We start from the raw sequence: 27309 nt of genomic DNA, 5'->3' as shown, positions 1-27309 counted from the left end.
CTTCTCTCTAGGTTTTTTTCTGTGATAGATTTGTTCCAGGACAACTGGAGAGATTTATACTGTGGTGAATATTTGTGCTTGTTAATGCATTTCAGTGGCTTTAGCACTAAAACGGTGAGGCTACTTTTTAAAGTTGAATCTGCTGAAACTCCTTCAAGTCCAACCAAAAAAAAAAAAAAAAAAAAAGATCAGAAGCAAATTCCATCCAATAAAATTTCTAGTTTTTGGATGGAAATCAAACACACCACTACTTTTTCCGAGGTGACTTTAGAAAACTGAGCCCGTCCGTGTCTGGACCATGTACATAATCACATTTGCTCCTGTTGAAACGACTCCTCACCCCTTCTTCAATTTCTGTCTCTGCAGTGTATCAAAACCTACAAGTCCGACTGGCATGTGGTCAATTACAAGTATGAGGAGTATTCTGGAGACTTCCGTCAGCTCCCAAAGTGAGTGCACAGGAAATGTGTGTGTGTGCGTGCTTAATAATTGAATTAAACAAAACTGACTGTTACTATCTATATAATTAGCTATTTTCTCAAGCAGCTCCTCAATGTTATTGTTTTAAATGACAAGTAAATTCACATAATAGTGTTAATTTAAAAAAATGATGGTTGAAATGTGTTACTTTACAAAGCAACATGCCATTTTGCTGTTTAAGTGTGTAAAGCTTTATACTTATTTTATATTTAACGGTCTGCTGTGTCCACTGCACACTCTACCTCAAATGCACTTCAAAGCCTATTGTAAATCTTGGTGTCTGCCCTTTGTGTACAGCCAACGTGAATGTTTTAGCCAGAACCCTAGAAACACGGAAACCTGTGTCTCGGAGTCTCCGAGCTCGTCCACAACAACAATAGAAAGCTTCCTATGTTTTTCTACCAAGGATAAGCAGGGCTATTCTGGGACTGCTGCTGATAGATATCACTATAACATAAAGGAAATCCTACAATGCATTATTTGTCCTAAGGTTGAGCCAAATTCCTTCAGGACAGGAATGTGCTTTACAGATGTTGTGTGTCATGTTTAAAACATTGTAGAGTAGAAACTAGAGGAGCCCTGGCCTTGGCCTCGACACTGCTTACGCTAGTCATTCCCCAGAGCAAACCGGGTTCTTGTAAAAGTCAAAGGGCAAACTGTCCGTCTGGGGTTTGAGCTGCTCACAGGAGAAGCAGCTGCTGTGTTTCAGCCAAATCCTAAAGTTAGAAACATTCCTGAGTAGTCTTGAAATAAAGTAAAACAAACTTATTTTGAATTCTCAAACATCAGAATATTTCTTAGAGCCACACAGTCGAGAATTTGGTTTATAGTTTTTAACCCTTTTTTTAATCCTTTCTTAGCTTTGAGACACGTGATCAAATCTGCCCTTTTAAAAATGTACCATGGCCAAGATCTGTGTGAATCTGTCCGACACAGAGGCAGAAATCCTGATTGTTTGAGTGCATTTTCTCTGCCAGCAGATCTCTAGACCTGAGAAGCTTGATCATATTATTTCTATCCCGATATTTTTGCATTGGTTACCAATATCACATCCTCCCTCTGACTTTTCCAAGGATAGAGCCTTGTACCACCTTTGTACTGTTATGTATATCGTAAGTGATAAAAATGGATTTGATCAAATTGGTATTGGGTACATACAGTATGTGTTCTTGTTTATGTTTTGTTGTTGTGACCTATATTCTACCTTTCCTCTCAGTAAGGTGTTACGACCTGAGAAACTGGCGGCTCACCTGTTTGAGGTGGATGAAGACGTGGAAAAAGATGAGGTACAGCCACTAATCGCAAACTTTCCCTCCTCATTCCTTCATTCAGGAAACCCTGTTTGTCCTCTCACAGTTCTGACTTATCCGAACATCTGAAGCACATTTTACCTTCTTATTCTTATATTACTCTCTTGATAATGTGCCTTTAAAAATAACAGTGAGATCCTGCGCCACTGACTGAAGACCAGGTTTTTGTTGGTCAGCCGCTTTCCGCTGCCTCAAGGTGGAACTGCGTTTAAACCAGCAAAGACAGTTGTGTTTCGCTTTTTTTTTTATTAACAATGACCTTACAAGGGCAATAAGTTCAACCTTTCTCTAGGCCTCACTGAACAACACAAGAAAAACTATTCTTTTAATTTATTACCCAACATAATTTCACTCCTCTTTTACAAGCCAACCTCTGGCTGTTCATGACATTTGTAGCATTTTAAACGGACATCCCTTCCCGATCATTACCTCGCTCTGGGCATTGATTTAACTGAAGGTCAGTGACCTTTAGTGGACACATCGTCATGGCGGAAATCACCTGGGATTAGAGAAGTGCAGTGTTGATCTTAATGAAGAGGATTCTTCTCAGGACTGAATAGACAGTCGATGCAGGACTCTCCTCCAAAGTAAAATGTGTAAATTAACGTGTGTGTGGGAGTGTGTATATGTATTGACCTAATGATATACAGTATATACTCTAAATATAAATGTTTTGTTCATGAAAAGGCTGAAGTTATGCGTTAATGTGTGTCCTCTGCTCCCCACCCCTGCAGGACACGGCCTCCCTCGGATCTCAGAAGGGAGGAGTGTCCAAACATGGATGGCTGTACAAAGGCAACATGAACAGTGCGATCAGTGTTACTATGCGGGTGAGTACAGAGGAGTGAAAGTTTTACTTGTGATTAAATGAACCTACTCCCTCATTCTTTTCTGCTTTGACACTAAAAGCAACACGGATCCCTTTTAATGTTTAATGTTGACTGTTTTTAAGCCACTGTGGCAACTGTGTCTTTTCTCTGTAAAAACTTCCTTCTCTTCCTCAACAACAGTATGACTTAAAATCATAAGCTGGAATTCATTATTAATAATAACAATGTTCTGTTAACTCGTGAGACAAAACACACACATTTCAGAATATAAAAAACACAAACACACTGCAAATACTGTTTTAGGTTGTATTGTGAGCATTTGCAGCACGTGTGGTGTTAAATTGTTGAAGACGTTTTCTGAATTTGTTTGTGTTTTGTCTATTTGCTCATATTTTCTTTTATAAGTTGCAGTGTGTTGAGCTCTCAGGGCCACCGTACTTTTCAGAGCTCGACATGATTTGACTGAATGTGCAACTGATCATTTACTTAACTCATCAAATGAAGTTATTTAGAAACATTAGCAGAATTATTTTTAATGATTTCAGGAAACCCACTGTATGATATGACATATGCTTTGATGAAGAGCCCCTTTAAGTTAATAAAATGTTATGATTAAACAAACAACAAGCTAGCTGTAGCTGAGTAAAGTCAAATTTACAGAGTAAGTTGATTGTGTTATTTCGAGAGCAAAGCTCAGCTGATCAGTAGCAGCTCATTACAGCATTGTCTTTCTCCCTTTGAACATGAGGAAATCAAATCAGCCTTTACTAAAGGGAGCCCGTAACTTGACATAGTTTTTAATTTCACCCTTGAGCTTTCCCATGCCCCATCCCCACCTCCACGGTATTTTTATAGAGGAAGAAGCAGTTTGCAATGTTAACGTTTAACTCTATTTTCATCCTCTAGTCCTTCAAGAGAAGGTACTTCCATCTGGCTCAGCTTGGAGATGGGTCTTACAACCTCAACTTCTACAAAGACGAGAACACCTCCAAAGAACCCAAAGGAACCATCTTCCTTGACTCATGCATGGGGGTTGTTCAGGTACTAGGGCCCTTTGAAACCATACAACAGACTAAAAGTGAGTTTAGAAATATTAATTTAATTTAGTATTTGTGGGTCTTTAGAACAGCAAAGTGCGTCGGTTCGCCTTTGAGCTCAAGATGCAGGATAAGAGCACGTTCCTGCTGGCTGCCGACAGTGAAGCAGAGATGGAGGAGTGGATCACCACCCTCAACAAGATCCTCCACAGCAGCTTTGAACAGGCCATGCAGGAGAAGAGGAATGGAGACCTGCATGATGGTGTGTTTTTGTGCATTTTTCCTATATCCAGCTTCCTTATGCAACTTGCTCATTCCCGACATACAACTTCATTATCAATAATTCTCCTTCCCTTTTCATGGAGGTGGAGAAACCAACACGTCATTATGTTTTCATATAATTGCTTAAGCACAGGGCTCATGTTGATCTCTCCAACAGATGAGGAACATGGAAAAACAGACCTCTCCTCCGGAAGTTTTCAAGACAGCTTTCAGGTGGGTTGTTTTTTCCATCTACAACAACATGTTAAAACGATGTTCAGCACCTGCAGCTCAACCTTTATGCATCAGTTTGCTGAGGAGCTGCTTTGGATATCCAGATGTGCAAACTGTAACTGGAGGTTTGCTTCTAGTGGCATAGCTAAACAGATGTATTTTCTGCAACCAGGTTCCCACATTTTCCTGTTGTTGCTAACCAAGCAAGCATCTGGTATACTGTGTATGGTCTCCAAATGTAGAGGCCAGATGAGGCCAGCATCGGTGCTGAACATCAGTGGAACATGGCAGTCTGAAAACAAACACTTAAAGATGTAGTTTGTATTTAAGTCTTAAAGCAAAAATGTTTTATATCAACACAGGACCACAGCTGTTTTCAGAAAGAAATCTCAGATTAATGAATATAAATACAGTCCATATATTTATTGTGCAGCAATAAAACTATTTTCTTACAAACTCAACCTTTCAAATGTGACCTTCTAACTTTTTCAAATAAACATCTTCCCACAAGACAAACTGTTCAACTTAATTTGTGTGAAAAAGTTTGAGAACCTGGTTTAAAGTAAACGAAATCCTTGTGAGAAAAATACAGAGGAGGAGAGATGTGAAGATAACGGGAGCAGACTTGGACTTCACAAAGACAAAAGTGGATTTGAATTAACGTTGTTTTGTCCTTGGGGTACATTGTTCATAAGCTTCTCTTTTGAATGATAAATCACAATGATTTTGAACTACAGTTTTTGCTTTGTTTTTCACAGACTGCCAGAGACATTGAGTCCAAAATGCGAAGTGAAGCTCGGCTGAAACTGTTCACATTGGACCCTTACACACAGGTGACGAAGATAATACCTTCCCACAGAGTCCTGTGCAGTCTGTATGAGTGTTTGAATTCTCACTAGCACAGCTGTCAGTTTGCGCTCCTGCTGTTTATTGATTTCAATACAGATTGAAGCCCTCTGACAACATCTCCTGTTTCTGCAGAAACTGGACTTCTCCGGCATCGAGCCGGACGTGCGGCAGTTTGAAGAGAAGTTTGGGAAGAGAGTCCTGGTCAGCTGTAACGACCTGTCTTTCAACCTGCAGGGCTGTGTTGCAGAGAATGAAGAAGGGCCGACAACTAATGTATGTTTCAGTGAAAACCCACCAGTCAAATAGAGTCGATGGTGTTTTTCTATCTATTTTTATCTATTTTTGATGCACAAGTGATTCCAGATTAATTTCAGGAAATGTCCTTTAGCAAACGAGGGCGAGGTCTAAATCAGTTAAGAAGATCACAGACAGGTCAGATGGGCCACTTGGCTCTCCGCCGTCAAAACGGGTGTTGTTGGCAAAGGGTACCATGCTACCATAGCAACCAGCCTGGGCCTCCCACCATGCATTAGCATCAATCTGAGGCTGGTTTCCTGCTGTCGCTCTCCAACGAGTCCTCCTCTACTCTCAGCGCTCAGCTGGGAGACCACAGCTATTAGCTCTGCTACACTCTCACACTCACTCACAAGTGGGTTTAATGTGTAATGGACACGCACGGTGGAAAGAGTGAATGGGAGGATGAATGGCACATTTTCACTTGATGGAAAATGAGAAGCGCATTAGGAAGGATCAGTTTAAACCGAACTGTTTCTGTTTGCCTCTCGTCCTCCACCACAAAAATATGTTCCCTCCTCTTCTCTTTCATCAAAGGTGGAGCCTTTCTATGTGGTTCTGTCCCTCTTCGACGTCCAGAACAGTAGAAAGATCTCAGCCGACTTCCACGTGGATCTCAATCATCCTTTGGTCCGACAAATGACGTCAGGCTCTGGTAGCGGGCAGGAGCTGCAAATCAACGGCAGCAGAGATGACGGTCTCCTGGGAGGCTGCAGGCTGGCCAGTGGGCTCCCAGACGGGGCTCTCGATTACCCCAGACAGGGGGTGTTCTCAGTCACATGCCCCCATCCAGACATCTTCCTAGTGGCCAGGGTTGAGAAGGTCCTGCAGGGAGGGATTACTCACTGCACTGAACCCTATATGAAGAGCTCAGACTCTGCGAAGGTATGCACATTTACAGAGATGTATCTCAGTAACAGTCGTCCTCTTGTATGATTAATTAGTAAAATGAATCTCCTGTTTTCTTTTGCAGATGGCTCAGAAGGTGCTGAAGAATGCAAAGACGGCCTGCAGCAGACTGGGACAGTACAGGATGCCCTTCGCTTGGGCTGCAAGGTATAAAAAAACCATCGTGCATTTCTGTAGTCTTCAGTCTTTGAAGGAGTAGTCTGGTGCAAGTTTATAACCACCAATGTAGACTAAAAATTTGCTCTTTCTCCAGTGCATGAAATGTATTATTTTCTGTCTCTGCAGGCCTGTGTTCAAAGATGCGTCAGGAACTTTGGACAAAAGTGCTCGCTTCTCAGCTCTTTACAGACAGGACAGCAGCAAGCTGTCAGATGAGGACATGTTCAAACTGCTCACTGACTTCAGAAAGTGCGTTTTTTTTCCTTCTCTTGTTCCCTGTTTTTAAGATACCACTATAACTTGTTTTTAATACATTTTTATAATCGCTTGTTTTTGTCTCTGTTTTCCCAACAGACCAGAGAAAATGGCCAAACTCCCTGTGCTCTTAGGGAACTTAGATGTAACTATTGACAGTGTGGCTCCGGATGTAACAAGTAAACCCTTCTAAATATTTACAAAATCACGTTGAGCCATCTATTTATAATCATAAGACTTTAAGCTTGAACTCCGTAACTCCTCCCATTTCCTGCTTGCAGACTGTGTCACTTCCTCCTATATCCCTGTGAGGAACTTTGAAGGCAACGGGCCAGGCAGCGCTCTCCTGGAGGTGGAGGAGTTCGTACCCTGCATTGCTAAGTGCTCCCAGCCATTCACCATCTATAAAAACCACCTCTATGTCTACCCCAAACTCCTCAAGTACGATGGGCAGAAATCCTTTGCTAAGGTACATAGAGCAAGGATCCGTAGCATATAACGCTAACGGCAACAGAATGCCGTACTCTATTTGGAAAGTAATGCTTTTGTTTGGCAGACATTCTCTTATCATTTTGTGGGACAACTGGCAACCGCCTCAAGCTCCTTCAGCCAAGCAGCAGAGCTGGATAGAATTATCCTTGTGCAGCAGCAGCAGCTTCTGATTAATATATTAATAGTGGGATGTTATTTTCCTGAGGTCAGCTCCATATAGGAACCCAGCCTGCCTTCCCTCCCTCATTTGTCTTTCTGCACTCTTTTATTTTAACGAGAGCTGGCAATCCTCAGCCTGAAATATTTTCCTGAAACTAACAGACACCTGAAATAGACGCACAGAGGCACAGTTGTGAAGGTGTCTGGCATGAAATTGATTCTAGGTCTTGCTTTTCCATTATAATATTGCCTCTTTTTTTTTTTTTTTTTTTTTTTTTCCCACTTTTCGTCTCCTCTCTTCAGGCGAGGAACATCGCTGTGTGCATTGAATTCAAGGACTCTGATGAGGATGAAGCTCAGCCACTGAAGGTGCAGTAACATATCATGTATACTGCAGAAGTTCAAATGACAGAATTCAAACCAACAGAGGTGTTGACTCGAGTCGCATGTGACTCTGATTAGTTTAGGACTTGGAACACATTGGTCTTGACTTTTGATTTGTTGGTCTTCACATGGGAATTTTGACTTGGGACTCTTGGGTCTTTACTTTGGGACTTTACTTGACTTTTGACTTGCTGTTTTTTTGACTTGGGACTCGTTGGTTGCAGGATTTGACATGGACAGACGTTACACCTCTGCAAACCAACAACTACAACCTCATTCATTAACGTTGTGATGGTACGTGTAAAAAGACGCACTCATCTTTCTCTCGTGTTTGATTACCTCCTGCAGTGCATCTACGGTCGTCCAGGAGCTCCTCTATTCACTAAGCAGGCGTATGCAGCCATCCTGCACCACCAGCAGAACCCCGAGTTCTACGATGAGGTGATATCCATGTTCATGCTCCTCATATTAGCATAGTGGATATTGGAATCTTTCTTATTCGCAGCTGATTTAATTGCTAAAAAAACACCAGTAGAGAGACATATGGCATATGCTCACAGTGTTTTGAAGTATGTAGGTACCTGTCACTCCTTCTCACACTGTTTGAATCTTCACCGGAAATACTCTGCAGGCATTTCTCACTTTCATTTTCCCGAACAAAGCCTCCTCTGAATTAGGGAACCAACCCCAGGAATCTGTGTGTTTTTCTCGCCTCCAGATAAAGATAGAGCTGCCGACCCAGCTGCACGAGAAGCATCACCTCCTCTTCACCTTCTATCACGTTAGCTGTGACAGCAACAGCAAGAAGAAAGACCAAGTGGAGACTCCAGGTGGGAGCTTTCACTCATCGCTTCTCCCACAGAATGGAAACAAGAGCAGGGATTTAATATGTCTGACAATATAACCAGTTAATGTTTGATACAGGCAGACTTTACACAGTAGGTGGAGTTATTTGAAATTCCGATTGTCACGCTGCTGCAACCACTGCTTTACAAACAAGTGACTGTACCTGCTCTTCACCCACAGTGGGTTCAGCCTGGCTGCCTCTGCTGAGGGATGGCAGAGTCATCATGAATGAACAGCAGCTGTCTGTGGCTGCCAATCTACCCGCCGGGTACCTGGGCTCCCAGGATGGTGTCACCAAGGTGGGAAGAAAAGATGATTATTATTACTTTTTTAAAGCTTTGCACTAAAGGTGAACCCAAATCCTGCTGAGCTTCCAGAACCACGTTGGAACAAGTTTTTGCAAGTCATTGTTTGTTTGCTGCATTAAGGATGTAAGAGCTTTAGACCTGAGTTGTTTTGTAGCACAAAGTATTTTCACATATTGCTCCAAAACAATTTAGATTCAGTTAGTGGTTAATGGATAAACATCTAATTAACTATAAAAGGACTGGGGCCTTATAGAGATCCAAAAGGCTTGCACATAAAATGCTTGCAAATCTGATCAGTATTAAAATGTGATCCATTAAAGCCAACAATCAATAGCATTTTACCACTATGGCTAATGCGGTTAATGTAAATGTAATTAAAACTGTATAATGTATGTGGCTTTTGTGCATGATGCTCTTAAATTCAACTGCATGTGTAAAAGGCAGAAAAGAAAAAAAAAAAACCCCACAACCATTTTGTGTCTGTGGTTTCACTGTTTAAATAATTCAAGATTTCTACAATCTTTGTTCTACAGTCTTTGTAACATCTACTTAGTCAGTCGGAGGGAAACTGGATTTCTGTCTGCGTACATGTGTTTCCTTAAGGGCCTTAAAAGACTAATCTTTGATTTGTAAAAGGAAGTTTCCTTTGTTTGAACTATCCATAATTTCAACACTGTGCAGTTCTGAGGGTAGATTAACACTGACTGGCCTCATACAGTTTTAATTCTAAATGAAACAAAAACAAAAAAACTGTCAAAACCAGGAAGCTTCTAATTTGCTTTCCCAAGAAATCACTGTTTTTCTGCTTCATTCTCCAGTGCTAGTGCACTGGAGAATGAAGCAATGTCTTGTTTAATTTGTGCCTTTTGTTTCATAAGAATCCAGTTATAAAAAGCTTTATTGTGTCTATTATACAGTACACTTCAGCCATGTACCGAATCAGCATGTTCTCCTAGAGTACAAAGATTATAGATAGTGAAATAATTTAAACATTTAATGTATGATCATGTTGTATATGCATTGGCACAGTGCAGTTTTTATTCAGTATCCAGTTCAGTAATTATTGCCCACTTGTTATCGCAGCACTCAGCCTCAGAGATCAAATGGGTCGATGGAGGAAAACCCTTGTTCAAAGTCTCAACTCATCTTGTTTCCACGGTTTACACTCAGGTATTCACACACACACACACACACACACACACTCATTTGATTACAGTCTGTTCATTGATCTCCGGATGAAAAGTGAAATATACATTAGAATAACTTGTTTCCTTTAGGACCAGCACTTGCAAAACTTCTTCCACCACTGTCAAAACATGGAGATGTCAGAACAAGCATCAGAGGGGGAGCTGGTGAAATACCTGAAGGTCTGCACAGCTCCGTTTATTTCCAGCGCCCTCAGGGAAAACACACCCCATCATTCATGCCCCATCAAATACAGTCTTTTCACCTCACATTGAAGGGAACACGAAAAAGCCACATTCAACATGTTTTTGTCTTTTCTGATTTCCTTTCTAGAGTCTCCATGCAATGGAGGGTCACGTGATGGTCAACTTCCTGCCCACCGTCCTCAACCAGCTGTTCTGTGTCCTGACCAGAGCCACGCATGAGGATGTGGCTGTCAACGTGACCAGGCAAGACACACGCACACACATGTATGAAATGTTACATGTGATGAACGTTTATCTGGTTCTTATTCCAAAGCAGCATATTCCCCTGATTTTCTTCAATAGCCTGAATCACCTGTAGCTCACACACTCCATGTGTGTGTCTTATATCTCATTGTGTGTGGTACCAGTCTTTGAAGGTGAGTGCACAGGTGTCAGGGCCTTAAATGTATTAAAGGTATTCTATGACTTTTTCATATTATTATCTCTCTGTCTTTCTTCCTCCTCAGGGTGATGGTTCATGTTGTGGCTCAGTGTCATGAAGAGGGACTTGAGCATTACCTGAGGTCTTATGTCAAGGTGCGGTCCTTCTCTATTATATTTATTCATATGCAGACAGTGTTTCTGTAGAAATGAAGATGTAATAACCAGATTTATTTTCTCTCCCTCTTTATTCTCAGTTTGTGTTTAAGCCAGAACCTTATTCCTCCACCAATGTAAAAACAGTCCACGAGGAGCTGGCCAAAGCCATGACAGCCATACTCAAGCCATCTACTGACTTCCTGACTAGCAACAAGCTGCTAAAGGTAAATTCATTCATCGCTACAGTCACAGGGTGAAAGTTTTCAGGCTTTTATTTCTTTTTATTTTAGGCAGATTATCCTTTGTGCCCAACAACCACTTCTACACAGATGAACCAGAATTAAAACATGTCGAAACATCAATAATAATAATAAAACAGATGAGACATTTTGGACATTTTTTCTTATTTCTCTATTTGCATAATTAAAAAGACACACATGGAATAGCAAAGATAAATAACATCCAGCACAGGGATTAGCAGAAAACCCAAATTAGCTTATTTGAAGCCTCCACCTAATTAAGATTAATTAAAAATGATTAATTTTAGAGAACACAAGGATTGACAATAGAAGATAATATGACTTCCTACAGGTGATCAAACAAATAGAAGCAAAAAATATTGAGTGAAAACAACAAGAAAATCTAAATTAACACAAGAAAATATGAATAGAAACATGAAACATGACTTTAAAAATACTGCACAACACAGTCTCTACAAATAATAATAATGATAATAATTATTATCATTATTATTATTATTACTACATATTATTACAAAATATGCAGTTACTGCTTTTTGCCTTTGTGTGGCAGTATTGCTCTTTGTTCAATATTTGTTTTCTCACTTCAAATGAAGTTTTACATATTCCGAAAAAATGTCTGCTGAGCACAAAAATAGAAGCTTAAGTGATTTTTCTTTTTGGACATCTTGTGTTTGAACCTTTACACATATTGTTTGGTAGTTTTCCTTGCGCTGACTTTGTTTGTTTGTGTCGCAGCACTCGTGGTTCTTCTTTGAAGCTCTGGTGAAATCAGTGGCGCATTATCTCATGGAGAGTGGAAAGGTCAAGGTCGGTCTTGTTTTAAGTCTCCTTTTCTTTTCTTTAACCCCTTTCCTCCAAGACTAAATCATCTTTCCTCCTCTGTATCCTTTTTGTTGTCCAGCTGTCCAGGAACCAGCGTTTTTCTGCATCATTCTACCACTCAGTGGAGACTCTGGTCAATATGCTGATGCCGCACATCACCCAGAAATACAAGGACAACCTGGACGCAGCTCATAATGCCAACCACAGCCTGGCAGTGTTCATCAAGGTTGGCACTCCTACCTGCGCCTGCAATGCAGCATTGTGATTTAATATGTTAATGAGCTCGGAAAATTCAGTTTAGGCTGTACTGTGGAGTTGTGTCTAAATCATCCTCACTCCCATTTTACTGTATTTGTTCCCCTTTCACTCAGCGCTGCTTCACCTTCATGGACAGAGGCTTCGTCTTCAAGCAGATCAACAACTACATGAACTGCTTTATGCCTGGAGACCCAAAGGTTAAAAGGATCAGCCGCTGCCTCTTCTTTAATGGTTTTAATCCAAGTTATTCATCATTATATAAAGCTACTTTCTCTTGTGTTCCTACCAGACTTTGTATGAGTTCAAGTTTGAGTTCCTGCGGGTTGTTTGCAGCCACGAGCATTATGTTCCTCTTAATCTGCCCATGCCCTTTGGAAAAGGCAGAATACAGAGGTTCCAAGGTAAGTGCCACTGATATCACGCTTGTTCTCTGCATCCTGTTCTGTGCAACAGCTTCATGTCTGTAATTTGAAAGGGATTTCTGTTGATTGACGCTTGCTGCAGATCTCCAGCTGGACTATTCTCTGACCGATGATTTCTGTCGGAACCACTTCCTGGTGGGGCTGCTGCTGAGGGAGGTGGGCGGGGCTCTTCAGGAGTTCCGGGAGATCCGTCAGATCGCCATCCAGGTGCTCAAGGGACTGATGATCAAACACACATTCGACGACCGCTATGCTGCGAAAGTGAGTTATACACCTCGCGACCGACTTCGGATCATCAAAACTTTGTCTATCACCTCCTGATCACCTTCTGTGTGTCACTCCAGAGCCAACAGGCCAGACTTGCCACCCTGTACCTCCCTATGTTTGGCCTGCTCCAGGAGAACGTCCACAGACTCGACATCAAGGAGTCAGCTCCTCTCAGCAACCTCAATGTAAGCCTGACACCTAGTGGTGGGAACCTGAACAGCAGCTTGTACCAGCAATTCCCAGCATGTGCCAGAATTGCTGTCCCTCCAAAACATTGAGTACTGGGTTAATGACAGCTCAACATGGGTGATGCTTTTATTGTACTTTCACAATAAAAGCTCTCTAACGCTTTGTTGCCGTCCCAGAACGCGAGGGAGGACTCTCTGGTGCAGAACTCGATGGTGACGCCGCAGAAACCCGGGAGCTGCATAGAAAATGCTCTGCACAAAGATGTGTTCGGGGTCATCTCTGGAACAGGTGACTCCTTCCTTCATTATCTTTATTTAAACTAACAGAAGATTTAATTGTCCAGTGGTTACGAATGCATATTCTCTTCTGGCATGTTGTTCTGTCCCTGCAGCGTCCCCTCACAGCTCCACCCCCAACGTCAGCTCGGTTCACCACGCAGACTCCAGAGGCTCCCTGGTCTCCACCGACTCTGGAAACAGCCTGCTGGACAAGAGCAGTGAGAAGACCAACTCGCTGGAGAAGGTACATGGATGCATGATGTTTGGACAAGATAATATTGGTGTTTTCTGTCTGTTCATAATGGCCATTTAAAGATTCCTGCCTAATGTGATTCCAACAGATCAAGGGGGCCCAGATCTTCTCAAACACACCTCTTCTACCTTTAAAATCTCAGTCGGTCTGTAAATAAAACCAGTATAGATACAGATAACCCAGTGGGGGTGTTGTAAAATGTATTTCCTCTGTCTGTCCTACTGCTAACTTTCTTCATTTGCAGTATTAATGATACTTTAAAGGGTCTGCTGCTGTTTTCAGATGATATTATAAGGAATATTTATGCCTTTGTCATTATTTGTATATATAGTGTCCATATATTTATTTTCATACATAATGCAGGTTGTGAGTGAATGAGATTTGTTCTTTTAACACCAAACCCATTACTAATAATAACCCTCCTCCAGAGCCCCCACGCCCCTTCTTCTCGCTCTGTAACTTCCCAACTCCACCAAAAAGAGAGATTCACTAGGAGGCACTCGGTCAACGTTCCCCCTCTCCCCTCGGACCCCGAGGATCGAGTCCCACCTAAGCGGGTCACCATGGACTTCTCCCTCCTCACTGTGCCCCTCCCTGACCTGCCGCAGGACAGTGACAGCGATACTGTCAAGCAGGCTGCAGGCCAGAGTGTGGATGGAAATCCTGAGGAGAACATACTGATACAAGTATTCTGTTTGACCTCTGTGACCTCTGTGACCTCTGTGACCTCTCCTCCAGCAGCTTTTGGCTACAGTTGTACAGATTTGTTTCAGGAAACCAGATTTGATGCTTTTGGTACTTTTAGTCCCAGTGAATTTAAAACATATCTGTACAATGTGTCCAAAATCCTCCCAGCGTTCTTCTCCTCTGAGTGTCCCACATGAGGGAGTGTGTTTTTATACCGACGGAGGTTGAACTGACCTCGATTCATTTATTCCCTCAGATGCTAAAATGTGGCTGTGGGGGCGTCGTGTGGCGTAGTGGTCTAAGCAGGCGCTCCATGTGTAGAGGCTACAGTCCTCGCTGCAGCTGGCCCCGGTTCGAGTCCCGCATCGGACGGCCTTTACTGCATGTCATTCCCCCTCTCTGCCTCCCCATTTCCTGTCTCTCTACTATCCTGTCCAATAAAGGCATAAAAAGCCCAAAAAAATATACTTTAAAAAAAAAAAAATGTGGCTGTGAATGTATTTCTTCAAACCTCCAATTGATGTTTTTATCTCGCTTCAGCAAACGTTACTTTTTTGGCTCATGTGAACTTTTCTCCTCCGAGGAAAATTCTTGACATTTCTCATCTCTGACATTTGGCTTGATTGAGTGATGTTCTCTATCTCTTTGAAGTGTTGATGTTTCCTGCAACTGTGCCGTCTGATAACGAAGAAGTTTTTCTCTCTCATTTTGTTGTCTGTCTGTCTCTCTCTCTCTCTCTCTCTCTCTCTCTCTCTCTCTCTCTCTCTCTCTCTCTCTCTCTCCTTTCTGCCTGCATCAGAACCAGTGTGCGTCGGCTCTGGGCAGCACTGTGCTGCGCTGTGACAAACTGGACAGGGATGAGATCAAAAACCTGCTCATGTGCTTTCTGCATATCCTCAAGAGCATGTCGGAGGGTAGGACAGTCCGCTTCACTTGAGTTTGACACATGTTGATATTAACAACAGTCCCAGAATCAATCTTTTCTTACTATTTTCTCACCATTTCATCATTCTCAGAGGCCCTTTTTGCTTACTGGAACAAAGCAGCTTCCTCAGAACTAATGGACTTCTTTACATTAATAGAGTAAGTACAGAACTAGACAACCTCCGTATGATAACATATGTGTGTTGTTAGCATTAGTTTTAATCTAACCAGACAAGTGCTAACGTGAAGCTAGCACTTTAAAGGAAGAGTTGGACGACTCACAAGAGACAGAGAAAAAGAAGAGAGGCTGATATATCCTGACTTTCCTATTATGGATCATTCTCCACAAGTGCTCAATCCTACAATGCTCATAATGCAGCTGGAGATTGTCTCTCGTTGGGTGTTTGTAGCCTTCAACTGACCCTGATGACTTTAGAGAACTCCCTTCAGAGTCGTCCTCCTTGTGACGAGTAAACTGACCTTCATGTCTAAAATTGGAACTTATTAAAGTTCAGTACAATGGGGGAATCATTTTGTCCTTACAAACCAGGACAAAAGTCTTTTTTTTTTTTAAAACAGGAAGCTCAGTATATTTGTTCTCTTTGCTTGAATGTCAGGTGTTGATTCTGATAATGGTCTCTCGCTGTGTGTTTTGTCCTGCAGAGTTTGCCTCCATCAGTTCAGATACATGGGGAAGAGATTCATCGCCAGGTAGAGTACATGTCGCTCTGTTCATATCTGATGTGATACTGAAATTATGAATTTATTCTTGAGCTGAAACTAATAATGTTTTATCATCTATGTAATAATATGACTTACACCTGAGCTCAAAGATAACCTGAATGCTGAACCTTTTAACCCCTTGCTCTTGGTTTGTTCTCTCATCTCTAACACTGCTGGCAAGTTGTTTTGTGGTTAATGTCCCGGCCCCAGGCCCCTCTTGCATGGGTAAGAGATCGCTGTCTTTTTCTCTCTCTCACTTTACTTAATTAAATGCATGATGCTTCCAGTTCAGACTGTCTTTTTCACATCCAGTGTAAAGGTCTGTGTCCATGTGTAGTGTGATTATAGATCAGCTCTAGCTTCTATATTAATACTGTGAAAGTATCAAAGCCTCAGTCCACAGAGAAATGCACACAGCCTGTATTCAGAAACTGAGCCTTAAAACCAGCCGTCAGGACTTCTGTAACTTTGTGATGTCACAACAAAGCAGTCACCTTCTTATGGATCAACACTTCAAATAAAAGTGTAAAATATGGGGCTTTTAACTGACAATCAGACTTACCAGTAACAGTGTTTCTCCTCTCCCCAACAGGAGCCAGGAGGGGGCGGGGCCTGTAGCTCCAGACAGGAAGTCTCTGACTCTACCTGTGTCTCGTAACAGGGCAGGTATCCTGCACGCCCGCCTACAGCAGCTGGGAGCTCTGGAGAATTCTCACACCTTCAACAACAGTAAGCCCCTCCCACCTTATCTCTACAGCTGACTTTTATAGGACAGATAGTGGAGATATACATGAATTCTTCCAAAAGTAGAAGGTTTTCTGCCAGGATAAATGTGGTAGGATGTGGTGACTCAGAGCCTCCTCTGTTCTGATTGGCTCACAGACCTGTTGTCACTAGAGCTCCAGAGAGAAGCCTGAGAGAGGAGATGTAAAACTACACTGAGATGGTTTTTTGGTTCTTAAAACCACAAATATATCTTGTCATGGATCAACACTTCAAATAAAACACAGGAAAACTGTAAGAATTGAAAAGCAAGTATAAGTTGTATACAGTTGGATTTGAACAACTTTACTTAGCTCATGTGAGATCTTATTTTAAAATAAGAGTTCACTAATATTCAGATAATTTAATCCAACATTAATAAACAAATATTAGCTGATAACATTGTGCTTACCTGATTTAATGAAGACATGTTTGTATCTTGGGCCTCTGGGCATCACCTGATCTTTGTGTTTTGCTGACCTCTATTGGCAGCCAGTGATGGTTGCAATAAAAATCATAGAACTTAATCTGCCACAAATAAATCCTTGGCAGAAATATAAGCACTTGGCAAATATTCCTGTAGTCACTTGCACTTATCACAGAAGCAATCAAACCCGAGTAGATCATGTTCTATGTTCCGAAATCATATTTATTACTCCAATAAAATGATATCTCTAACGGTGACCTTGTGCTTTCTGTGCAGTGTACTCTCATACAGAAGCAGATGTGAGCAGTCAGTGTCTGCTGGAGGCCAACGTGTCCACAGAGGTGTGTCTGACTGTACTGGACACGCTTAGCATCTTCATCATGGGATTCAAGGTATTACCTGGTCATAAAATGCTTTACAAAACCACAATACATGACATCTTGTGTCCTGGTTTGTTGGCCCTTACGTTCTCCTGTGTCCACAGACCCAGCTGACCTCAGATCTGGGTCACAACCCCCTGATGAAGAAGGTTTTCCAGGTGCATTTGTGCTTCCTGCAGATCCCCCAGTCTGAGGCCGCCCTCAAACAGGTCTTCACCTCTCTGAGGACCTTCATCTACAAGGTAGATAGTTAGTGAATTAGTTTTATCATATTTTTCTTTCTCTGTCTTTATATATCCCAAATGCATCACATCCCGTCTCTCTCCGTGTCCTCCAGTTCCCCTGCACCTTCTTTGACGGCCGAGCCGACATGTGTGCCTCTCTGTGCTACGAAATCCTAAAGTGCTGTAACTCCAAGCTGAGCTCCATCCGCAGTGATGCCGCCCATCTCCTCTACTTCCTCATGAAAAGTAACTTTGACTACACAGGCCGCAGGTCTTTTGTCCGAACACACCTGCAGGTAAACCTTCCTGATTGTGTGTGAATGTCACATTTTTTCCTGTGCGCTCTTAAGTCATGCATTAGATGATTGATTAGTTTCTTCTTCCTCTCGACTCACACAGGTGGTAATTGCTGTCAGTCAGCTGATTGCTGATGTCATCGGCATCGGCGGTACCCGTTTCCAGCAGTCTCTCTCTATCATCAACAACTGTGCCAACAGTGACAAGAGCATCAAGGTGAGGGGTGGTAGTAACCTTTGACCTTCTCTCTTTATTTAGCTTTATTTATTGGCATCAACTCAACACACGACCACCAGAAATAGATAAGAATAAATAAAGAAAGAATAAATAAATAAGATTGCAGCTTTATCAATTTTTGCTATTAAAACCAGATTCTCAAGGTTTATTGTCATTTCCACATATAAAGTCCAAAAGTCTTCCCATCCTGGGAGTGTGATCTCAGACTGTTCGTATGCATATACATACTGTATAAGCACCACACAGTCTTAAGGGTAAGAGTGAGCACTCCTACATTAGCTGCAACATGTTGGATGGAAGCAGATCCATTCATCCTGCTCCTACTGCCCTTTTTTTAATGTCTCAATTTTAAGAACTGGGTAAGAAAATTAAATTATTAAGAGCTGTTCAAATGAATTCAGAGTTTTCCATCAAATACTTGCTCTATGGAAAGATGAGCTCGAGTTAATTCATGTCTTAAAACCCAAATCCTTAATAGAAGGCACAAATTCTGGATTTGTTTTGTATTTTTAGTCACCATACTCCACCCTTTAATCCATTCATTATCCACTTGAGTCTTAAATAGAAGAGGCCGTGAATTCTGTTCCTTTCCTACCCACAAGGGTTTGTGTCTTTATTCTCCATGCGGCATTAATAGTTTTTTTAATTATCTTGATTAAAACGCGCCTCAGGTTTTTCTACATAGAAGAGAAGTCCTTGGTATTTTCATACAAAGGGTAAAAAAATTATACAAAGTTTTGTTTCTTTTGTACTTTGCAGCATACTGCATTTCCCTCAGATGTGAAGGACCTGACCAAGCGCATCAGGACAGTGCTGATGGCCACGGAGCAGATGAAGGAGCACGAGAACGACCCGGAGATGCTGGTGGACCTCCAGTACAGCTTGGCCAAGTCCTACACCAGCACACCTGAGCTCCGCAAGACCTGGCTGGACAGCATGGCGCGCATCCACAACAAGAATGGAGATCTTTCAGAGGTTTTTTTTAGTTTTTGTTTTTGTTTTGAAGTTCTTAAGGAAAAACATGAGTCAGTTTGGAGGCTTTTTAAAAAGTTTTCATGCTAACCTTTGACCTGTGCGCTTCACCTGCAGGCAGCCATGTGTTATGTGCACGTTGCTGCTCTGGTGGCGGAGTACCTGTGGAGAAAAGGTGAGTGGAGGATGTAGGAGTGTGAGTGTGTCTCCTGGTAATCCTTTGCTGCTTTCGACAGTAAATAATCTCTGACCTTTTGAACTCCACTTTACAGAGGCCGTATAATGAGTCACTGGTGAGAATTACCTCGCTAGAAAGAAGCTTATCCTGGAATGAGTTTAATAAAATGGATTAATCTGATGTTCTGAAGAAAGTTAATGAGTGGTAGCAAGAATACTTCGTAAATTACTCAGATCAAAGCCAAGGATGCAGATTCTTCGTTTTAATGGAACCAATAAATTAATAAGATGATTTACTGGATTGATGATTGATTCATCAGATGATCTAAAATATTATATTTTATTTTATTGTTAATTTTTGCCTTTTCGACTGGATTAAATAAAGCCAGCACACATTTTTCCATGTTACACACACACACACACACACACACACAGGAACATACCCTTTTATCTGCCACCTGAGCAATTGTCCAAGGTTCATTCATCCCTTCCCGTGTTGAAAACACTTCCAACGCTGCATTCCCCAGATAAGATCCCTCGGCCGTCTTTCTTCTCGTATCGGACGGTTACTGTTTTCAGACTCTGCAGAGGATCTGTTGTGTAATGTCAGAGGTGTTTTCTGTAAGTCGACAGTTCATTGTCGGGTCAGACTGTTAAAAAGTGAGTGAGCTCCTCTTGACAAGTTGTAGTTTAAGCTTCATAATAATAATAATAATAATGATAATGATAATCTTCTTATTATTATTTTAAAATAAGGATACCCTGCAAAATGCATGAGAAAATGCATTATTACTGCCACCATGATTTTAAAAAAGAAAAAAAAAAGATTTTTTTCTCGTCATCAAGAGGAAGTGAAAATAACTTTTTTGTCATGGTGGCACTAATAAGCTTCCATACAATGCTAGGTTGCAGGGTTTTAATAAAAATCGAAATTTGTGTGAAAGTATTGTTAACTTTGGCAGCTGATTTTCATTTAAAGGAAATAACAACTTTTTCACCAACCAAAAAAAAACAAAAAACCCATTAATTAAAATGGATAAATGTAGGAAAATAAATTAATTAATACGAATACGAGGAAGAAAAAAAATTAAAATAGGTTTAGCTCATTTTACAATATATAGTTATTCCTTTCTCTCTCACTTCCCTCCATTTCCTCCTCTTCCCTTCTCTTTTCCCCTCTTCCCTTCTTTCCTGAAGTCGGCACTTGATCATGTTAAGCTAACGTTAGCCGTCCTGCATGTTTTCATTATTTATTTCAGCCGTTTTGGTTGCTGCCTTTTGTCTAGTTTTCTCTGGGGTTGTAGATTATTTGAGTCCATAAATATGTTCTAATAAGACTAATAAGACTTTGTATTGAACATTGATTTGTGTATTTGTCAGTTCATCTGTCTTCCATGTTGTTATTTAGTTTTTAATTCATGACAAAAATAATTCTTGTTTTCAGTTTTTCCACTGAAAAGTAAACGTGTTGTCTGCCTGTATACTCTGTGTTAGGTATGTTCAGACAGGGATGCTCTGCTTTCCGTGTCATCACTCCAAACATCGATGAGGAGGCGGCCATGATGGAGGACGTAGGGATGCAGGATGTTCACTTCAATGAGGTGAGACGTTGTGCTGTGATCTTTTCTACGTTACATGTCCTGTAATACTGTGCTCTGAGCATCTGCCAGTCCCGCTGTGTTGACCAAGCATTTAGGATGTTTTTTTAAGTTCTTCGCTGGTGTCACGTGTCACATAATGACGGCCTTATCTCTGTGAAGAGTATCAATTGCTCTGTGCAGTGCATGAAATGAAAACAGCAGACTTTGACACAGGGCTTGGTACTTGTGTTGTTTCACTGAGCTGGCAGAATGAAAATCTGACAAGTGCTCAGGGTCAGCGCTCCTGCAGGTTGAGGTTTCAGTGTCTTGCTCATGGGCACTCCAGCAGCGGCAGAGGCTTGTTGAACGGAGGCCTGAGACCAGGTTTTCTAGTAAACTGAAATCCTCAGTGAAATTGAAAGTGATGGCGAGAGAATGTGTGAGCTTTTATGAGTTGGTCAACAGATCTGTCGGCAGTGAAAAGTGCTTTTACCGTCCATCTGCTCTGAGCAGCTCCTCTCTTTATGAGATGGACTGAGTGTCATCCGCCAATAAACAGAAAGGAGATGATGCGTCCATTTCCTCCCACGTCTGCTGTCTTTGCTGGGACATTCTGCTCAGTTTCAGTTCACCGCGACCTCCAAGACAAATAGGAACAAGCAGAAACGTCCCTTTATGCAACAAATTAAATATCCTGAGCTGAAACTGCAAAGAGGACGGGAAAGTGAAGTTTACATTCATTCATCTGTGGCTGTGTTTGTTCAGGAGGTGCTGATGGAGCTGTTGGAGGAGTGTGCTGACGGCCTCTGGAAGGCGGAGCGTTATGAGCTCATCGCTGATGTCTACAGGCTCATCATTCCCATCTATGAACAGCGCAGAGACTTCGAGGTAACCTGCACCTTGAGCACAGCCATAGACCAGCAATATACAGGAGTGGTGCTGTAAATGCATACACATATCTTCCAGGGAACATGGTGTGCACCTTGCATTTAAAAAGTTACAATAACCCTGCAATAGAAACAGACATGCAGGTTATTTACCATGTCTATATCATGTTTTCAGTGCTTTTCACAATCCAAACGTGGGTTTTAACTAGATAATTGTGTATTTCAGCACAAGCACAAAGCATCATGGTATTTATACAAAATCCATTAATATTTGTTCATGTTCCATCTTGGGATTGTTGGGGGTTGCAGTTGTGTCAGTGTCAGACTTTGAAAACCCCTGGTCTGGTCTGACCAGTAGCTTATGGTGGCTAACATTAGCTGAATTTCTGCAGCATCCGTTTGCTGATGTTTGTGACAATTTCTGCTATTTTTTGTTCTGTTTTTTATTTTGTTTTGGAACAGAAACTCACACACCTGTACGACACCCTCCACCGTGCCTACACCAAGGTGATGGAGGTGATGCACACCGGCAAGAGACTGCTGGGCACATTCTTCAGAGTGGCCTTCTTCGGACAGGTAACGAAAGAACCACAGTTTCAATGTTGTAACACTGAATTAACAAACAACTTTTGACAAGCATGAATATTAATTGATGCAAGCTCTTAATAAAAGCATGTCCACATGCTGAATCTGAATCTACTCCCACTAAAACTCATCTTAACAGAGATTTCTCTTTTTCTCTCCTCCCCCTCCGAGGCTGCGGTAAGTGTGTAGTGATGTCACTGTGTGTGTTAGCCTGGTGTGCTTGTCCATGTCCTTGCATTATAATGCTGTCTGAGGGCTCGTGTGTTTTTATTTTTGCTAAATTAGTGGCATAAAGTTGCTGTAGATTTCCTAGATTCTCAAAAGTAGGAGAATAGTAGTTTTATCTTTGTTGCCGAGTTGCAGAAGCTAGCGCTTTAGCTCTTTTCTGTAAATCTACCATATGTGATAAAGCTCTGGGTAACCTCCCCATTAACCGTTCCCCTTGATCAGCCATTTAGCTCTAGGACTCGCTCCACTCTTCAGTGGTTATCCTGGCCTGTTCCCACCCACACGCCTCCCTGTGTACTTTTCCATACATGCATGACTGAGTAGCAGCTATGTATGACTGATTCTGATTCTTTCTTTAATGTAAAATTTAAGAAATCGTAACAGTGAAATTTTGGAAAATAGTGTTTGTTTGAGATATTGATTCAGGATTTTAAATAAAAAGGTCACAAATAAACAATTTTTCAGAATGAAACACTCTTTTTCAAAGTTTGAACTCAGCCTTTTATTCTGCGAACTTAAAGATAGCTCCTGGTGAAAAAGCGGCTCACGCTGACAGAGGTCATGTGTCTCCGTCTTCCCCTCCTCTGCAGGGTTTCTTTGAGGATGAGGATGGAAAGGAATACATCTACAAGGAGCCAAAGTTCACTCCGCTCTCAGAGATTTCCCAGAGGCTCCTGAAGCTCTACTCCGACAAGTTTGGCCAGGAGAACGTCAAGATCATTCAGGACTCTGGCAAGGTGGGAGTGAGGCTAGCTGTTTCCCTCTGCTTCCAGTCTTTATGCTAAGCTAACAGTTTACAGACTGTAGCTCTGTAGTTAACGCACAGACATGAGAGTGATATCTATCTGGCGCTCACTGGTATGTTACAGTTTTCTATGTTCAGTCAAACCAAAACATCTTTGTGTCCTGTTCATCAACAGGTGAACCCCAAGGACCTCGACTCCAAGTACGCCTACATCCAGGTGACCCACGTCACGCCGTACTTAGACGACAAGGAGCTTGAGGACAGGAAGACGGACTTCGAGAAGAGCCACAACATCCGGCGCTTTGTGTTCGAGACGCCGTTCACCGTGTCGGGCAAGAAGCAGGGCGGAGTGGAGGAGCAGTGTAAACGGCGGACCGTTCTCACCAGTAGGTCGCGCATCAGTGACGATCTCACTCGACAAGAAATATAATGTGGAATTAACGTTCGGTAAAGAACCAAAACAAGTCGCTCTAATCAGCCTCATCACAGTAGCAGCGACAGGAAGCACAGAGCGACGACTATTTTCCTGGTCGCCATCTGTTATTGTTGTTTACAACCTCCTTGCAGGTGTCATTCACCTTAGAACGTTAAGATAGATAGATGTTTATTACTGTTCTCTCCACTTCATCCCAAAGTTCAGGCGTTGTCTCGTTAATAATCACGCTGACTGATTGTGACTTGGCTGTAGACCCACTCGCACAGTGACTGTTTACATGCACAGTGGTTGATATATATATATATATATATATATATATGTTTACATGTCTCTGTGTCTCAGTACCTTCTCTCCCTCAATCCTATTTCTGTCCAGCCACCCACTGTTTCCCTTACGTGAAGAAGCGCATCGCGGTCATGTACCAACACCAGACCGACCTGAGCCCCATCGAGGTGGCCATAGACGAGATGAGCTCCAAGGTGGCCGAGCTGCGACTGCTGTGCTCGGCCTTGGAGGTGGACATGATCCGGCTGCAGCTCAAACTGCAAGGCAGTATCAGTGTTCAGGTAAATAAAGATGGACGTAGCCTCCGTTAAATCATCTTACTTCTCATGAATCACTTCAATGTCATGTCTGATCTTTGACCCCCGTTGTTCTCCAGGTGAATGCTGGTCCTCTCGCTTACGCCAGAGCCTTCCTCGACGACAGCAGTGCCAAGAAATATCCAGACAACAAGGTCAAACAGCTCAAAGAGGTTTTCAGGTACTGACTGACTGACTGATGTCAGAATCACCTGCACATGTAAAACCACAGCTTCTCTTCCTTCTCTGCATTGGCCCCTTGTCTGTGACAGAAACTTACCGTTACATATACGCTGTCGCTGGTGTGTGCAGGTCGTCGAGAGGCTGATCTTAGTGAAAACATTTTTAAAATGGTTTGATGTTTTGTTGAGTTTTTCTAAACTAAACGATCAAAGCTGCTTTAAAAACGAATTAAAACTAAACAGAAATTGAAAACGATAATAACCAGATAATTATTCCACTGCTTACAGTCTGTGGAAATCTGTCCTTCCACTTTCCCTCTCACTTCCTGTTCTCTGCCTGCTGCATTTCTAAGTGGCACTAAAAATGCTTGTGGATCTCTCCTCAGGCAGTTCGTGGACGCCTGCGGCCAGGCGCTGGGGGTGAACGAGCGGCTGATTAAAGAGGACCAGCAGGAGTATCACGATGAGATGAAGGCCAACTACAAGGACCTGACCAGGGAGCTGTCCAGCATCATGCACGAACAGGTAGGAACTCCTCAGACTCGACTGTCTCTTCACTTTACACAGCTGCAGAAAGGTGTTTTAACTGTCCAGTGAGACGAATCCAGGAAGTACTGAAACCAGGTCTGATGTGAATCTTCTCAGGTCCTCATTCTGCTGCAGCAACAAGTTTCCAAACAGATGATTTATATAAAGAAGGGAAATTTATGTGCTCTCCCATTGTTTTGTTGTATTTATATGTACTTTATTTGCATATTTACCCTGTTGCCTTGTGCAAATGTGCATGTGGTAATATTTAAAGCTGCACATTCCTCATTGTTTCATGTTACATTGCTTATTGATCTACCCTTAAGAAGCTATGCTATGCACCGCTGCGATCTTGTGCACGTTCACTAACCACGTCTCTTGTCTCCTGCTTTCTTTGTGCTGGCCTGAGCAGATCGGATGGTAACGCTGCTTTTATCATTTGAAGTTACTGTTGTGTCCATAGAGGAATGGAGGAATCATATATTTCATTTTACACAAAACAAAATTCATGCCTGGCGTTATTCACATATACTTTAGATCCTCTTTTTAAGACTCTACAATCTTTTAAAAAAAGATTTTAGTATATTTTTATATGGTTATTTATAAGTAAATATCCCTGCTAATCTTTGTAGATAAACCCAGTGGAGGATGGTACGAGGAGCACGCTGTCTGACTCGATGGGCATCTTCAACGCCATCAGTGGCACACCAACCAGTGGCTCACTCTGATGACGATGCTTCACATCAGCCTCGCGCCTTCCTCGCCCTCGGATGTTTGTTCAAACTACCTGCCAGTCAAGAGGAATCAATTAGGACACCTGTAAAAGCCACTGGTATATTTTCTCCTGTTGCTCCTCGACACAGATCATGTGATGTTCACTTCCTGTTAGCCCGTTGTTCTTGTTTCCTATGGAGACGATGGAACCAGGTTTAAGCCATACAGAAGGTTTGGTTTGATCCCATGTAAGACGTGTATCTAGTCCCGTGACTGACAACATTATGTTCACTGTTCTGGTGTGTTAGACCCTGCCCCAAGAGACGTTGTCCACAGGTTGAAAACAAAGTCTAAACCGTACCTATTTTTAACTGTAGGGCTCCATTTTGTTTGTAAGAGAGTGTTTAAAGAAAGTTTTTATTTAAGATAAATGCCTCTGCTGTAACTTTATCACATTCTTCAGTATTTTTTACATTTCTTTTCTTCTGTTCTTTCCCATCGAGCCCCGCTGTCACAGCAGAGGCATTTATCTGTGCAGAGTTTATCTTTTCTCTCACCGGGAACATTTGAAAGAATTATTCACTCTATTTTAGGCCAATAGACGTGTATGAAAACTGTCTAAAGCCAAGTGAACCGCAATGTTTTAACCTATTTTCTGTAAAGAAAAAGAAAAAAAAAAGTGTGTGCAATATTTTCTATTGTTACCAAGGCTACCTACTGCACAGGAAACCACTCTTGCCAAAGACATTAGAAAGACGACTGTGCAATGCGAGATGAGGGTGTGACCATTTGTAATCTACCCCTTTGTTTCTTTGTCTGTCATGTAGATGCCTTTTATTATCTGTGAGATAAAAACAAACATTTTTACTTAATGACTGCTCATGTAAATATGTTTAAGACCTATAAATATATGAAAATCTGTAATAATACCTTCTTCCGTGCCTTGATTTGAAATGTTCACTGTTCAGTTTTTCTCCCCTCTGTTCAATTATTATCATTCAAGGAAGAGAAGCATGACATTTAGGTCTGGCAGTGTTACAACAATTACATTTCATCACAGTTTACAGATATTGAGAAAGTCATTTCCCTCAGGTAATTTCTCTTTGTGTATAACCTTGTTTAGCATTATCACTTCTACCGTCTGCTGTTTATGGAATATTAGCTTCCAGATTTGACATACGTCTTGCAGCTAGCATTGTGTGGCTAACTAACTTAGATACTGAACATCAGACTTTTCAGTTACCAAGGTTCAGCTAAGTATTTTTATATTTTCACAATGTTAAACAAACATACATAATACTGCTGCATCACAATCAAAGTTAGCGAGCTAACTGCAGACATTTTTAATTATTTAGCTAGCATTGTTTGATGATGTATTATCGCCATATAACAGTAATTTAAGGGTGTTAACATGCATAACTATATCATATTGATATTATATTGCTAAGGATGTAATGACGTATTTTGCTAAAACTGTAAAATATATCATAAAGTTTTTTAGGCT

At 41.7% G+C, this 27309-nt stretch overlaps 1 protein-coding gene across 6 annotated transcripts in view; it reads left to right on the top strand.

Annotated features, from left to right (window-relative positions):
- Positions 1–26732, top strand: part of dock9b (dedicator of cytokinesis 9b) — a 48898-nt gene extending 22166 nt beyond the window's left edge. For 3 of the 6 annotated variants that reach the window (XM_056370517.1, XM_056370516.1, XM_056370518.1), the window contains 49 exons: positions 367–449; positions 1697–1766; positions 2525–2620; positions 3527–3661; positions 3745–3919; positions 4097–4152; positions 4911–4985; positions 5134–5274; positions 5833–6180; positions 6269–6351; positions 6490–6612; positions 6718–6797; positions 6900–7087; positions 7573–7638; positions 8002–8094; positions 8372–8483; positions 8680–8798; positions 9891–9977; positions 10085–10174; positions 10326–10441; positions 10705–10774; positions 10876–11001; positions 11776–11847; positions 11942–12088; positions 12234–12317; positions 12410–12521; positions 12625–12803; positions 12887–12994; positions 13175–13286; positions 13390–13520; positions 15016–15130; positions 15233–15299; positions 15804–15851; positions 16525–16592; positions 17329–17444; positions 17537–17674; positions 17770–17952; positions 18056–18169; positions 18950–19165; positions 19280–19337; positions 20834–20940; positions 21685–21807; positions 22269–22382; positions 23210–23356; positions 23540–23750; positions 24176–24366; positions 24462–24562; positions 24950–25088; positions 25724–26732. In XM_056370517.1, coding sequence (XP_056226492.1) covers positions 367–449; positions 1697–1766; positions 2525–2620; positions 3527–3661; positions 3745–3919; positions 4097–4152; positions 4911–4985; positions 5134–5274; positions 5833–6180; positions 6269–6351; positions 6490–6612; positions 6718–6797; positions 6900–7087; positions 7573–7638; positions 8002–8094; positions 8372–8483; positions 8680–8798; positions 9891–9977; positions 10085–10174; positions 10326–10441; positions 10705–10774; positions 10876–11001; positions 11776–11847; positions 11942–12088; positions 12234–12317; positions 12410–12521; positions 12625–12803; positions 12887–12994; positions 13175–13286; positions 13390–13520; positions 15016–15130; positions 15233–15299; positions 15804–15851; positions 16525–16592; positions 17329–17444; positions 17537–17674; positions 17770–17952; positions 18056–18169; positions 18950–19165; positions 19280–19337; positions 20834–20940; positions 21685–21807; positions 22269–22382; positions 23210–23356; positions 23540–23750; positions 24176–24366; positions 24462–24562; positions 24950–25088; positions 25724–25819 — 5829 coding nt within the window. In that variant the 3' untranslated portion in view covers positions 25820–26732. Of the gene's footprint in view, positions 1–366; positions 450–1696; positions 1767–2524; positions 2621–3526; positions 3662–3744; positions 3920–4096; positions 4153–4910; positions 4986–5133; positions 5275–5832; positions 6181–6268; positions 6352–6489; positions 6613–6717; positions 6798–6899; positions 7088–7572; positions 7639–8001; positions 8095–8371; positions 8484–8679; positions 8799–9890; positions 9978–10084; positions 10175–10325; positions 10442–10704; positions 10775–10875; positions 11002–11775; positions 11848–11941; positions 12089–12233; positions 12318–12409; positions 12522–12624; positions 12804–12886; positions 12995–13174; positions 13287–13389; positions 13521–15015; positions 15131–15232; positions 15300–15803; positions 15852–16455; positions 16593–17328; positions 17445–17536; positions 17675–17769; positions 17953–18055; positions 18170–18949; positions 19166–19279; positions 19338–20833; positions 20941–21684; positions 21808–22268; positions 22383–23209; positions 23357–23539; positions 23751–24175; positions 24367–24461; positions 24563–24949; positions 25089–25723 lie in introns of all 6 variants that reach the window. The other 3 variants (XM_056370515.1, XM_056370513.1, XM_056370514.1) reach the window with 1 other exon arrangement.
- Positions 26733–27309: the final 577 nt, after the last annotated feature.

The sequence above is a fragment of the Seriola aureovittata genome, chromosome 24 (genome assembly GCF_021018895.1).
Source record: "Seriola aureovittata isolate HTS-2021-v1 ecotype China chromosome 24, ASM2101889v1, whole genome shotgun sequence".
Classification (NCBI taxonomy): Eukaryota; Metazoa; Chordata; class Actinopteri; order Carangiformes; family Carangidae; genus Seriola; species Seriola aureovittata.
This window is presented reverse-complemented; position numbering and strand designations above follow the sequence as displayed.